Source organism: Humulus lupulus, chromosome 1, assembly GCF_963169125.1.
Source record: "Humulus lupulus chromosome 1, drHumLupu1.1, whole genome shotgun sequence".
NCBI lineage: Eukaryota > Viridiplantae > Streptophyta > Magnoliopsida > Rosales > Cannabaceae > Humulus > Humulus lupulus.
In genome coordinates, this window is record NC_084793.1 from 280,873,085 (window position 1) to 280,889,492 (window position 16,408).

General features: G+C 31.8%; 1 protein-coding gene across 1 annotated transcript; it reads right to left on the minus strand.

Annotated features, from left to right (window-relative positions):
- Window positions 1-12,666: 12,666 nt before the first annotated feature.
- LOC133834833 (transcription factor bHLH62-like) lies at window positions 12,667-13,986 on the minus strand. The gene is made up of 5 exons (XM_062264591.1): window positions 13,635-13,986; window positions 13,395-13,532; window positions 13,194-13,259; window positions 13,045-13,113; window positions 12,667-12,938 (listed from the first exon to the last, which is right to left on the minus strand). The coding sequence occupies exons 1-5, from the start codon at window positions 13,782-13,784 to the stop codon at window positions 12,834-12,836; spliced, it is 528 nt and encodes a 175-aa protein (XP_062120575.1). The 5' UTR covers window positions 13,785-13,986; the 3' UTR covers window positions 12,667-12,833.
- Between the last annotated feature and the right edge of the window lie 2,422 nt (window positions 13,987-16,408).

The following is a 16,408-nucleotide window of genomic DNA, read 5'->3' on the forward strand; positions in this document are numbered from 1 at the left end:
ATATACACTAGAAGTTGACAAACTTATATTCATAATTCTATGAAAGCTTTCAAAATCATATAGTTTGTTTGAATTGGACTGTGGTGGAATAATGCTCGACAAAAACCCTCAATTGTGTCTGTTTAGATGTTGATTTTCAGATAAAGCTAAGACACATAAAAATATAAGCAAGCGTGTATTGGGAGAATGTTTGAAAAGGGAAGCAACCAAAACTCCAAAAGCTTCATTTTGTGGTAGTTTTGGTTTGAGACACTTTTTAGGGCCCATTTGAACTACGTATAAAGATCTGGTCTCTCTAGTATGTTTTTTTGAGGATTAATTTGGTGGGAATGGAAGTGATACAAGTAAAAAAAGCTAGTGCCCACAAAACTCACAGGTGTCTCCTAATAATACTGAGCTAAGCTGCTTTACAACTCAAAATAATTGGGACAAGTAGTTTTGTCAAACCTAAATCTCCACCACATGGTCTAATAATGGGACATAATTGATTATGCTTTTGTTGAGCTTATGTGGTTGCATAATACAGCCTTGTTTCATTGTTTTCACAATAACATAAAATATTAGAAAATCATAAATTTTAGTTCTCTTCTCTGGCAGCCTTAAATTTTATATAGAGTTAATTACCTTTTTGTCCTTCAAAATCTCATGTTCTAAATCTAAACTTCTCTCTTACATATCAGAGATCCGGTATCTGATATGGGCCGATGGAGCTTGACCCACAGGGATGCAGCTCTAGGTCCCACTCAAATGGATGGTTCTTTGTTTATTTATTTTTTTATTTTGAGGGGCACTCAAATGGATGGTTCACAGGTGATTATTTTTCATTTTCGTATATATTATTAAGTACTCTCATATGATATAATATAATATCTCAAAACCCTAATTATCAAAATCCTAATCTAATGGTTATGGAATGGAGTGAAATAGAAAACTAGATTTTTGTTTATCATAACTAGACGGGTGAATTTTACCATTCTTCGTACTCATTGGTTCAAATTCTTAACAAGTTTCAACTTAACAAATATATAAATAAATATTTTGTTCTACGTACGCCATCATATTATGTGTATTATGGTAATAAAATGCAGTATTTATTGGTTGAATATATAATATATATATATTAATTTTGTATTATATATGTTTGATATTATTGAAGGCATCAGAACATGTCATGAGAGAATAAGAATAAAAAATTCAATCTAACGAAATAAAAAAAGAAATATAATGATGATCAAAGAGACCAATTACATCTTGAAGTTTCAATTTATAATAACGTATAAAAAAATGCGTAATTGATTTTTCAGTTTTATTACGTACAGCTTAAAGTATGTATATTGCACATAATTTTGATTAATTTATGTGAGAGTTACATTAGTAATAAACAACTCCCGATTTTTATATTATATTTTTTTATTATTAAAAACAATAAACACACACAAACATAATTTATGTATAGAGGTTATGGTTATAGCGGTCCAACGATAAGGACGTTGAATTGGAAATTGATGGAAAAGTGTTTTGAATTGTGGAGCAATTATTGGCTAACGGTGTCTGCTGTCTCCCTATAGCACAAGAACTTTGGAGACATAGAATATCTAAAGATGACCTCTTCATATATATAACCTCACAACACCATTCGAGGTGGAGCTTTATTTGCCTATTCTTCAACATCTGCCTCCATTACCACCACCACCACCACCACCACAATCTTCTTCTTCTTTCTTCTCATTTCATTTCCAACCACTACATTTTCCTATTTAATCAACTCTTTTGTCTTTTAAGATTCAGAAAATTTTATTACAACACAAACCCTAGTACTAACACAAGCCTGAAGTCTCAAGTCTCCACACGCTTTGTACTAGTGGGAGTAACACACTACGCAAGTACTAGCTACTACACCAAAAATGTGAATTAGTGACATTTTTTTTGGTGACATTTTTGGCAAATGTAAGCTATTCTAATGTCACTAAAAGTTCAAGTGTCACTAAATTGATTTTTTTTGGTGGTATTTTAAAATGTCACTTAATTATAATTAGTCACACTTTGAAATGCCACTAAATTATTTATTTTTTATATTCAAAGAATAATTTTAATGACATTACAAAAATGTCAAAAATGCTATTAAATTATATTAGTGACATTTTTTAAAATACCATTAAAGAATAATTTTTTATAATATATAATCTTTTTAATTAAAAGAATATTAGGCATCTCATCAATTTTTTTTTTCATATATTAGCAATGCTATTTTGCTAGTAAAATTTTACACCTAAATATTTTAAAGTTAGCAGCTGTCAGAGAAATTGAATTACCCACATTAGCCCAATACACAAAGGATACCAAGGTCCAAGATACAGAAGAAAAGGCTAGAGCCCAATAAACTTGGAGCAGACCGTTACACACAGCAAACACAGAGAATCCATCGTACAATTTACCTTTTATCAATTTCTGTACCTGTAACAAATTATTAGCTGTACATTACACGTGTAAACAATCCAGAATATTCCATTTGTACTGAATTTTCTATAAATGAAATACCTCTGCCAGACTCATTTTCTTGAGCTGAGCAAATTCATATTCTGCAACATATACTCTGTTATTACATTTCAAAGTTGGTATCAGAGCAAACCTCGACGGAAGTCGTGATCCATGGACGGCGACGGCAAGACAGCAACTCCAGCTCAAGGAAGCTCCGGTGTCAGAGGGGAATCGGCAGTCAACCAACAGCCCTCAGCTCCTGACTCTACTACAATGCTTGCAGATCAATATGCCTCCCAGAATGTGGTGGTGCCTCACTTTGGAAGCACCTTCAACCAGCCATTTGCACTCAAGCTGGATCGGAATAACTTCAGTTTGTGGAAGACAATGGTTTCTGCAATTGTTAGGGGCCATCGCTTAGATGGCTACCTCAAAGGTACGTTGCCGAGACCTCAAGAATATCTCCCTTCTACTAACCTAGATGGTGGTGTAAACCCAGTTGGACAGGTTAATCCTGCTTTTGATCAATGGATCGTGAATGACCAGCTCCTTCTTGGCTGGTTATATGGCTCTATGAGTGAAAATATAGCCTCGGAAGTCATGGGATGTGACTCTTCGGCATCCTTATGGAGAGCACTTGAAGAACTATTTGGAGCTCATTCCAAGGCTAAGATGGATGAATGCCGCACCAAAATACAGACAGCAAGGAAAGGATCGCTTACCATGCCCGATTATCTTCGACAAAAGCGGCAGTGGGCCGATGTTCTCGCACTTGCTGGAGAACCTTACCCAGAAAATCAGCTTGTGGCAAATGTACTTTCAAGTCTTGATATTGAGTATCTTCCCATGGTGGTGCTTATTGAATCTAGAGGATCAACTACTTGGCAGCAGCTTCAGGACATGCTCCTAAGCTTTGATAGCAAAATGGAGCGGTTACAATCCATTTCTGGAACACCCAAACCGGCACAAATGAATCCTACAGTAAACTTGGCAAACAGAGGTACAAATCTGAACAATGGCAGAGGAAGTCATCACAGCCACCGTGGAAGTAATCATAACAACAGCAGGGGTGGCTATCATGGAAGATTCAGAGGTCGAGGAGGAGGAAGAGGCTCTGGATCTCGACCCACATGCCAAGTGTGTGGCAAATATGGCCACTCAGCTGCCCACTGCTATAATAGGTACGATGAAAACTATATGGGAAATGCACCAGATGGGTCAAACAACAATCAAAACAAGTCTCAGAATAACTCCTCAGTGTACACAGCCACAACAGATGCACTGGATCATGATGCATGGTTCGCCGATAGTGGTGCAAGTAACCATATTACTGCAGAAATCAACAAAATGAACATCAAAGAAGACTACAATGGTAAGGAAGCTGTCACAGTTGCAAATGGTAATAAACTTCCTATTCGTCATATTGGAGTAGGATCTTTACATACGTTATCTGCCTCACCACTTATTTTAAGAGAAATGCTGCATGTGCCACAAATTACAAAAAACCTGCTTAGTATATCAAAACTCACCACTGATAATAATGTGTATGTTGAATTCTTTTCTGATTTGTGTTTTATGAAGGACAAGGTGACAAAGCAAGTGGTTCTCAAAGGGAAGCTTAAAGATGGACTTTATCAGTTTGACATTCCAGCTTCAAAATCAGTCTCCACAACTCAGCCATTGTCATGTTTTTCTGGTCTTGTTCTGTCTCAAAATGCTAATGTAAATCAGCCAGTGGCTACTCAGCTTTCATGTTCAATCAAAGATAGGTGGAATAGGAGGTTAGGCCACCCATCAAACCGAGTCCTAGATGTTATTTTACACAAGATCAATATGAAAAATGTGCCCAATGATATCAGTTTTTGTGATGCCTGTCAACTAGGCAAATCTCATTCTCTACCATTTAAACCAAATTCACACAGAGCAAAGTCACCTCTAGAACTAGTGCACACAGATATTTGGGGGCCCTCACCTATTGCATCTAACACAAATTTTCGCTATTATATACATTTCATTGATGACTACAGTCGTTATACATGGATTTACCCATTAAAATTTAAATCTGAAGCACTCAATGCCTTTGCTCAATACAAAACTCTAGTTGAAAATCTGTTCAATTGTCGCATTAGAAAACTTCAAACCGATGGAGGGGGAGAATATCAAGCTTTCTCTCGGTTTGTTCATGAACATGGTATTACTTTCCAGCATTCATGCCCTCACACGTCTGGTCAAAATGGAAGAGCCGAACGTAAGCATAGACACATAGTCGAGATGGGTCTCACACTACTTGCTCAAGCCCATGTCCCACATAAATTCTGGTGGGATGCATTCCAAACTGCAGTCTATTTAATTAATAGACTACCTACCCCTGTCCTAAAATTAAAAACACCCTTTGAGGTACTCTTTGGTAAGCAGGCTGATTATACATTCCTGAAAGTATTTGGGGTGTCATGCTTCCCTTGTCTCCGTGCATATCAAAGCCATAAGTTCCAGTTTCATTCTACAAAATGCGTCAACTTAGGCTACAGTGATAGTCACAAGGGCTATAAGTGCCTGTCCAGTACAGGAAGGCTTTATATATCACGAGATGTGATATTCAATGAGGAAGAATTTCCATTTAAAACTGGGTTCCTAAACACACATAAACCAGAAACTCCTGTGTCAATCTTAGTACCCTTTTGGTCGGCTTCTTCAACTATACACAGTCCAGAACTTTTGAAAAATAACTCCAAAAACACTCATCACCAAAGTCATGCTGATAAAGTTCATCCCAGCACTCCCATTATTACACCATCAGATTCGCACACCCCAACTTCACCTAATACAAATCAGATAGATGATACTGACCATATTATATTGAGTTTTGATGATACTAACAGGTCTGAAGATGCCACTACTGTACAGGATAGTAAAAACAATGAAAGTGAACAAGAAGTGGTCACAACAGCTCCTTCAGGATTGGAGTACTCCTCAGTAGCAGTTCAGCCAACTCATCCTATGGTAACAAGGTCCAAGGCTGGAATATTCAAACCAAAGACCTATCTAGCCCAATCAAAATGGCCAACACGTGATGATGAACCAAAGTCAGTGGAGGATGCACTACAACAACAAAACTGGAAGGGAGCCATGGACGCAGAGTTTAGTGCTCTAGTTCAAAATGGCACATGGAAGTTAGTACCTCAAACTCCTCACATGAATGTAATTGAGAACAAGTGGCTGTTCAAAATCAAGAAAAATGCAGATGGAACCATTGAGAGATACAAGGCGCGATTGGTAGCTAAAGGATTCAAACAAAGGGCTGGAGTGGATTTTGGTGAGACATTCAGCCCTGTAATCAAGGCTTCTACTGTCAGAATTATACTTGCAATTGCTGTGGCAAAGTGCTGGGAAGTTAGACAACTAGACATTAACAACGCCTTCTTGAATGGGCAGCTAGTGGAAGATGTATATATGAGGCAACCACACGGTTTTGAAGACACAACTAAACCAAATCATGTATGTAAGTTGATAAAATCAATCTATGGTCTGAGGCAAGCACCAAGAGCCTGGTTTGACAAGTTAAAGGCAACTCTTATTGACTGGAAGTTCAAGAACTCAAAGGCAGATTCATCCCTATTTTTCTATAACTCAACATCTCACATAATTCTGGTTTTGATATATGTAGATGACATAATAATAACAGGGAACAACTCAGCTCATCTACAAGGTTTCATTTGCCGGTTGAACCAAGAGTTTGCACTAAAAGACCTTGGGCCATTACACTATTTTCTGGGCATAGAGATTCATCGCGATGCTGCTGGAATGTATCTTAGTCAACCAAAATACATTGAAGATCTGCTCACAAAGATGAAAATGTTGAACTTAAACTCATGTCCAACACCCATGACTACAGGCAAGATACTATCCATTACAGATGGTGAACCATTGAAGAATCCAACAGAGTACAGAAGCTTAATCGGAGGACTGCAGTATTTAACTTATACTCGACCAGACATAAGCTTTGCAGTAAATAAACTCAGCCAGTTCCTAAAAGCACCAACAACAATGCACTGGAGCGCAGCAAAGCGAATACTACGCTACTTGAAAGGAACACTACATCACGGGCTACATATCAGATACTCAGACAGCCTTAATCTCACGGGTTTTTCTGATGCTGACTGGGCGTGCAGTCCCGACGATAGGAGATCTATTGCTGGAACATGTGTATACTTGGGAGATACATTGATTTCGTGGTCATCGAAGAAGCAGTCAGTTGTTGCACGCTCCAGTACCGAATCAGAATACAGGGCACTTGCTCAAGCTGCTGCTGAGATATCCTGGATTCAAAGTCTACTGAAAGAAATTGAGTTCCCGCTGCCTGCAACACCAGTCATATGGTGTGATAATATGAGCGCAAATGCACTTGCTTCAAATCCAGTATATCATGCCCGGACCAAGCATATTGAGCTGGATATACACTTTGTTAGAGACAAAGTCCTTGAGAAGAAATTGGAAGTCAGATACATTCCCTCTAGCGATCAGATTGCAGACTGTTTCACCAAAAGCCTCTCACACAGTCAGTTTCAATTCCTCACAAACAAACTGGGTGTGGTCTCAACCCCACTGCGTTTGAGAGGGGATGTCAGAGAAATTGAATTACCCACATTAGCCCAATACACAAAGGATACCAAGGTCCAAGATACAGAAGAAAAGGCTAGAGCCCAATAAACTTGGAGCAGACCGTTACACACAGCAAACACAGAGAATCCATCGTACAATTTACCTTTTATCAATTTCTGTACCTGTAACAAATTATTAGCTGTACATTACACGTGTAAACAATCCAGAATATTCCATTTGTACTGAATTATTAGCCCAATAAATTATTAGCCCAATAAATGAAATACCTCTGCCAGACTCATTTTCTTGAGCTGAGCAAATTCATATTCTGCAACATATACTCTGTTATTACATTTCAAAGTGCAGCTAATAAAATAATGTCCGCTACCAAATGGAGAAAGATTCTTATTTGATAATTTTTATTAAATATTTTTGTAATTTTGCAACTAATAGAATATAATTGCTCAATTATTTTAATATAAATAATAAATAATCATGCAAACTATTAAAATTTAAGATAAGTACATATTGCATACACAACTTTCAAATACATTGAAGAAGCTAAGAATGCTTTAATTAATACAAAAGTACAAAATACATATTTCTTTTAGGTACATTGAAGATGCGAGCAAAAATTGATTTATTCCGGAGCGAAAATAACCAAAAAAATATAATTATTAATTACTACTGAATATATATGCGAGAAAGAGAGACCGGAAATGATAACAAACAGAGACTAAGGGCGAGAGAGAGAGAGAGAGAGAGAGAGAGAGAGAGAGAGAGAGAGAGAGAGAGCAGGGCATTAAAGGTGTTGCGAGGCAGAGAAACTGAGAATGATAACTAAGAGAAACAGTGATGATTTGTTGGTTCCATCCTTTACATACAACTGTATAAATTTATTGGCAGTTTTTTAGTTATGAACATTACTTTTACCTCCGACATTTTTTATTTTTAATATTTAGAGAAATTATAATTCAGACTTTTTTTATACTACAGTATATATAATAATTATAGTAGGTATCTTACTAATTTTTGAAATTTTTTGAATAATTTACAATACCGAAATCAGAGTTCAAATAGTCTATTTTTTACTCGTATTAAAAAAATCTGGTAAGCGTGCAACTGATTTTATGAACTCTGATTTCGGCATCATAAATTATTCGAAATTTCTAAAAAATTATCAGGATGCCTATTATAACTATAATGTACGCTATCATGCAAAAAAAAAAATTGGATTATAATTTTTCCATGTGCCGAAATTAGAAAACGTTCATACGGTAAGAGCTAAAGTGATGCCCATATTTATATAAATTTAGGAGCATATGACAGCGTACATGATAGTTATTATAGTTATCTCACCAATTTTCAAGAAATTCCAAATAATTTACTGTGCCGAATCAAAGTTCAATTACTCTATTTTCCATGCGTAAAATTAAGCATGCGTGCAATTGACTGTTTGAATTTTGATTTCGGTATCATAAAGTATTTGAATTTTTTTTTAAATTAGTAGGATGCCTATCAAAACTATCATTCACACCATATGTAAAAAAAAATTAGATTATATAGAAAATACTCAGAAGCAAAAATGATGCCTCCATATATAGTATAGATATGTTTGATGATGTGGATCCGTAGTAGAGAGAGTGCCCACGTAATATAGAGCTCTTTATATGAGATATTGAGTGATGATTAGTTATGTTTTATTAGCAAATATGTATTTATATATTAATAGAATATATTGGAAATTATTTTATTTATATCACATATATTATATGATTAATCTTATTGAACTGATACAAATGATTTAATTTATAAGTAGGTGTATATTATTAATAGGTTCAACCAATGTCCAAAACAAGTTTGTTTACTTTTATTTTAAAAAATCATTAATTATTTTTACTAAGATTTTACGATTGTCATATAAAATTTTAATAAATAAATAATATTATATATAAAAAAATAACATAAATATATTAGAAGAAAAATAAAACCAAAACAATGTTTATATCTTTATTTTTAAATGATACGATAACATTTTATATCACAAACTAGCATGTTGAAGGTACAAAATATTCATGATATTATTCAAATCACACCTCAGTAAATGGAAAATAAATTTCTTTATTTTTTATAGAAGATAAACATCATTCTAATTTCTTATTTAGTTACACAATCATATTATTTATACACACACGATACTTATATATAATGTATTTATTATGTATTATATATTATTGTAATAATAATATTTTATAACATCCAAATTTATATTAATATAATTATTAAATACCTAGTTTTGTATTAATATTTTATAATATTTGAATTTATATTAATATAATTACAAATATTTATTCTAGTCAAATTTTATAAAAATTAGGATTATATATTATATGTTATAGAGTAAATTGTGGTTAAAGTTTTGGTATAAAAGTATAATATTTTAAAGACATTGAATATATATTTATCGTAAAAAAATTGAATATAAAAGTGAATTTTTTTGAAAATATTAGATATTTTAGCTGCAATTTACTCTATATTATATATTATTATAATAATAATATTTTATAAAATTTGAATTTATATTGATATAATTATTAAATATCTAGTATTGTATTATATATCATTATAATAATTATAATAATGATATTTACAACATTTGAATTTATATTAATATAATTAATAAATATTTAATCTAGTATTAAATATTATTATAATAATAATATTTTATAACAAATTTATATGAATATAATTAATAAATATTTAAAAAATATCTAATGATATTTTATAATATTTGAACATATATTAATATAATTAATAAATATGTTATATAGAAGAGATGTATAAAATTTAAATGATTTATATATGAATGTATAAATATAATTATAATTATAATTATTATCGGCTTACCAAAAAATAATTATTACAAATATTCAATAAATGGCTTCAGGTTTTACACAAAAAAATAAAAATAAATAAATTACACTGGTTAAAATTACATTTACATTTTTATTATAAATGTGTAAAATAAAAACAAATTAAAAAATAAAAAATTAATTGAGAAATTAAAAATGCCATATAAAAAATTCACTAGTAACCCTTTTAATCTAGTATTTTGTGTCATTTTTATAATGTAATTATTGACAAATTCTAGTGGCATTTTTTAAATGCTACTAAAATCAAATATTCACAAATTCATAGCATTTTTTATCAAATGTCACTAAAATATATAAATGGTGACAGTTTTAAAAAAATATATCACTAATTTAAAAGACATTTATTTTCATTAAAGTGATATTTTTGACCAAATGTGACTAAAATATTATTATTGTGACATTTTTTGCGATCAGATATTCAAATAGAATTCTAGTACAGCCAGACACGTATATAATGCCAATATTTGCCATATTGGAGAGTTTAATATAAAGTTATATATATACATTAAATTAAATTATATGTATAGAGCTATGATTGAAGACATTAATTGGCAATAGTTTCAGAGAATGCGCATCGATTTTGGTGAATTATTATGAGTCTGCTGCTGTCTACCAAGTTGGAACGTGGGACTTGGGACCATTCGCAAGCCAAGCATGTCGTTATCTTCTCATGTAAACTTTCATTGCAACTAAAAACGACACGTCGTAATATTTTATCGAAAATCCATAATTGAAAACAACATGTCGTTTCTAGTTCATTTGGAAAACGAGCTTTGGCCTTCCTTGAAAATTAATTAAGAAAAGCCTTGATGTTGCTTCCCTTTAAATAAATTTAGCGAATTAATTTATAGCGATGATTTGGAAATAAATGGGTGAGCTAATATTTCCAAAAAAAAAAAAAGGCTCTTGCTTTAATTAAGTAGAATTCTATCTTATGATAAAAGTCCTTTTTTTAGGGCTGAAATTTGGCAATATATATATTTTCAACATATTTGCATTGATATAGATTGATCGTTCTGACATTGTGATTGCTGACAAAGCATTATTTTCTTTCGGACGTTTTCTAAAATTCAATAAAAACTCTTTATCTTTATTATGAGATATCAGTAATATGAATTTTTAGCTGAACCAATTTAATTATAATAAATATTTGTTCAAGAATCATGAGTTGGCAAGTTGAATTGTAAGAGTTTTTTTTTGTTGAAGGGTTTAAACTTGGAATTATTGTGATTAGATTTAATAATTTCTTAATATATATATATTTTGGAAATAATATAAAAAGTTAATGAATAGAATATTATAATAAGATCCCTAAATTTTATGTGAAAAATAGAAATTAAATTTTATTCTTAATAGTTTGGTAACAAAATATTAATTATTTTACCAGATATTGATTTTAATTTTAATTTTGAATAATCAATCAAGTTTTTTAGGTAATACTTTTTAATTTATAACATCATTTCCAAAATCTAAATCAATCAAACCTTGTAAAAATAAGGGAGTCCAACGTTTTATTAGCGCAACTAGAGTGAATGAGGTTGGTTGATTTAGCTAGCAATCTGAGCGCAGTGCTAAAGGGAGGGACCCCTCCGATGGTTCTCTTCTCACAGCTATTTTCTAATTCAAAGAACACAGTAGCAAAAAAAAAGAACATACACAAAGGGAGACGTCTTATTCTAATTATTATAAAGTTACTTTTAAAATAACACAATTTCGTAGGTCAAAATATTTGACTTTAGTTTAAGTTTTTTTTTTAAGACGATATCAGTATTTTAATATACAAAGTTGGAAATTTCTTTGGTAAAGGCTTTAAAGAGAGCTCTACTGGTAGGATTTTTTTGTGTTATCAATCTTTAAACAGTTTTTGGTGCAATTTTTTTTTATGACTGTGTATATTGTAGTTATTTAGAGCATCTTGCAAATTTTTAGAAAATTCCGAATAATTTACAGTGCCAAAAACTAAGTTCAAACATGCTATTTTCCATATGCATAAAAAAAATTAATCACGTATGCAACAACCTATTTTTATACTAGTTTTTGGCACTATAAATTATTCGGAATTTTTTAAAAATTTGCAAGATGCTCTAAATAACTATAATATACATGGTCATAAAAAAAAATCGCGCAGAAAACTATTCACAAGTTGAGAACACAAAAGAGCCCTACCGGTAGGACTCTTTTTGAAGTCTCTACCATAGAATTATCCAAATTGGAAATTTCTTTAGTAGGACCTTAAAAAAAAACCCTACCGGTATAATTATCCTACAAAGTTAATTCTTTTTCACAAAAATATAATTTTTGGATAATATACTAATATATATCAATAAATGTATCTATTTAATGCCTTAACTTAAGTCGATCAAAAATAAAGTCTCCGAAACTCCGTAAAAATAAAGAAAACATATATTATTTGATCGTATAAAACATTATCTTTAAAAAAAAAATAGTTTACGAGTTAAAAATGTAATATTCCTAAATGCTTACATTCACTGGCTCAAAATTAAAACAGCAGATAATTACGTGTTCTACTTCATGTTTTTCACTTTTCACAGTTAATTACAATTTTTTTATTCTCACTTTAACGTTTTTTTTCATCATTTTCAATCACGTTTACATACTCTTTTTTTTTTTTCAAAAAAAGAAAAGAAACTAGAAGTAACATGGTAAAACATTTTACTTTCCTCCCATTTCCCCATTAATTAATTATTAATTCTTTCCAAAATAAAAAGTAACGCATTACTAAAAATATTCCGATTCTTACAAATAAAATAAATAAAAAGTTCATTATTATCTTGTCAAATACAATGGGTATGGTTTAATTAGTCAACTATAATGAATATTTGTGTAACTTACTTTATCTTCTGATAAAAGCGGTCCCATGTCAAAGACTTCCATCTCCGAGTAAGTGGCAAGTTTCATAGATAGAAACTATATACACATTCAAAACAATATATAATTACACATAAAATTATGCAATTAATACTGCAAAGTTATAAATTAAAAAAAAAATGGTTGAAATGGCTTCACTTGATACCTCTACTTGTCGTTGTAATGACTGAACATAGTTGATAATCTCATCAAGCATTAATGCCTTCCCAGTTACCTAATGTTAAATTGAAAATTTATAACCATAAACTACAAAAGTGTATGTATAAAAAGAAATCCAATTTCAGATGAGCCTACCTTGTTGCACCCTGGAACAAGATCTTGCAGAAACTTCATCCTCTCATTTATCTTTTGTCTTCTTAGCTAGTAATAATAATAATAAAAAAATCAAAACCTGGGCATGAAACTACAGACATTTATATGAAGATAAATATAGGTGTATAAACTACTAAAAGTATATATATATATATATGTGTGTGTTATAACATGAAAACGTACTCTTTCGGAAAGGCTGTGACTACTGATCGTAGTGACCTCTTCTTGATCCGTTTTAAGTTCCCTGTTGTTTTGGCTAGTTGAACATGCAACCTTAATTATTTTCTGATCTTCATTTTTCTCTTCTGAACTTTTACCATTCTGTTGAACAGGAGAGCCCCATTAAGGTCAATTAGTAGTAATAAACAACAAACAAAAAAAGACCCTTATGACCAAATGATGATATAAATGTATATAGCTAACCTTGAACGGGCGATGATCTAGTTCAAGAGGTTGAGATGGAACAGACCAGTAAGAAGACGGAAAATTTAAAAGGCTCTGAATCTCATCATCATAGTATCCACATTCAAACCCACCTGAATCACCATGAAAACCTTTATAATTTCTGTTCATTTTTTATCTTCAAGAACAATTTGTATGGAGACCCAAACTTTGTTACATATATAGTAGGTTTGTGTTTTGGGGGGTTGGGGTGTGAAAGGAATTTGTTGGTTTTAATATAATGTTTCTTTTTGTTTGAGATGTGTGTTAATGTGAAATATATGGTAACTCAAACCAGACAAGGGTTTTTTACTTTTTGGCCTTTTGACGAATACATAGATTTTTACAGTTGGATGAAGAGTATAGTGAGAATCAATTAAGTGTCTAGTTAACTTTGTCAGCTTTATAGAGCCAAGAGGAGCTACCATGCTCCATAACCATATAATATAAAAGCAAGTAAAATAAAGTAACTTCTCTCTTCATAATCCACTGCATTATATACTAAACAGTACTATAGGGTTTAGAATAGGCACAGGCAGAGGATGAATCAACTGTACGCAATGCACATATAATAATTACACTAGTAAACATCACCCACTTTATTACCCAATTTGCTCAAATCAATAACTCTTTTAAATAGCCTCCCTCCAACTATATCACCAATATTGCAAGAACACTAAATATGTCCTTATATATTTTTAAAAATTCTTTATTATTATATTATTTTCTTAATAAAATATAATATTCTTTTTATTATTATATTATTTTACTAAAATCATCACAATTGTATCCAATTAATTATTTTAATAAAACTAAAACTATTAATTAATTACATAACAATAATATTATAGATTATTAAAACTCGTGAAAAAACATCTAAAAACTTTACTAGAGAAAAAAACATTACATTAAATTAAATCTAAAACATAACACATACTTGAAAAGATTAATGAAATTATACTAATTCTCTGAGTTAGTATATTCGTCCCACAGGTGTTCAATTAATACATTTCGAAGTTCAATGTGAGCTTGTTTATCTTTAATTTTTCTATGTCTAGCAATGAATTATCGGAACTGAGCATTATCATCGCCCACCATCTCAACTTCTGGACTTGGCACTTAGATTCGCTCTTCAATTGATGCATTAACATCTCGTTCATCTTCTTTTATCATATTATGCATAATAATACACGAAGTTATTATATCATGTAATGCTTTCTTATTCCGAAGGCGTGCTGGTTCTGCCACAATTACAAATCTAGACTGCAATACTCCAAATGCATGTTCTACATATTTTCTACATGCTTCATGTTTCATTGCAAAAAAATTCTTTTTTGTAGTGTGTGGAACATGAATACTTTGAACAAGAGTAGACCATTTTGGATATATACCGTCGGCTAACTAATAACCCATATTATACTATTTTCCTTTAATCACATAATTAGCGGGTGGAGCAATACCTTCAACAAGATTAGCAAAAAGATGGGGTGCCTCCAGCACATTAATATCATTATTAGATCCCGGTAGACCAAAATATGCATGCCATATCCAAAGATCATAGTCAGCTACAACTTCAAGAATAATTGTCGAGGATCCACTGCGACTGTCATATTGTCCTCCCCAAGCCGTTGGACAATTTTTCCATTTCCAGTGCATACAATCTAAATTGCCCACCCCAACATTCCTGGAAAACCACGACGTTCACCAATGTGGAGTAGTCTTGCAACATCATCAGGGTTAGGTGATAAAAGATAGTTGGCTCCAAACACCTCGACAACAACACGACAAAATCGCTTCAAACATTCTAAAGCAGTAGATTTTCCTATTTTGATGTATTCATCGGTAGCATCTGCAGGTACACCGTATGCCAACATTCGAAATACAGTTGCTACTTTTTGCAAACCTAATAGCCCAAGTTTACCGATTCCATCCCTTCGCTGGACGAAGTAATTTTCATGGCTTTGTATAACATAAAAAATATGAAGGAATAAAGCACGACCCATTTGAAATCTTTAGCAAAACATCGACTCATTAAATCGAGGATTCTCTGCAAAATAGTTGTTGAAGAGGTTACGATCAGCACTTTTCTCGTCACGGTTGATAACTATATGACCAGGAAATGAGCCCCGACACAAGCCTTGGTTGTTTTGTGTTGAGTAAAGCAGAAATTGTTATTAGCCGTAATTTGACCTACCACCTACATTTCTATACCATTATAATAGTCATCATCTGAAGAAGAAGATGATGACAAATAAGATGAATTACCACGATAAGAATTCATCTTTTATCAAAGTTAAACTATATATATTTTTTGGTCTACATGATATTCATGTATGATATCCATATTTTATAGTGTAAATATGCTTATCTTATCTGACTTTTTTTTTTAATTCTAAAGATAAGAAATCTGAGAAATCAATCTATTTCGCTCGATTAATTTGACCACGTTCTCAACCGTTGCATTGTGTTTTCAAATCAGGTCTTATCTTACTTTTTTTTTTTCAAATTATGGAGATAAGAAATATGAGAAATTAATCTATGTCGCTAGATTAATTTGACCACGATCTCAACTGTTGTATTGTGTTGTCAAATCAGATCTTATATTTACTTGTTCAAAATATAAAGATAAAAAATCTGAGAAATTAATCTATGCTGCTGGATTAATTTGACCACGATCTCAACCGTTGCATTGTGTTGTCAATTAAGATCTTATCTTTTCTTTTTCAAAATCTAAAGATAATAAATATGATCTTATG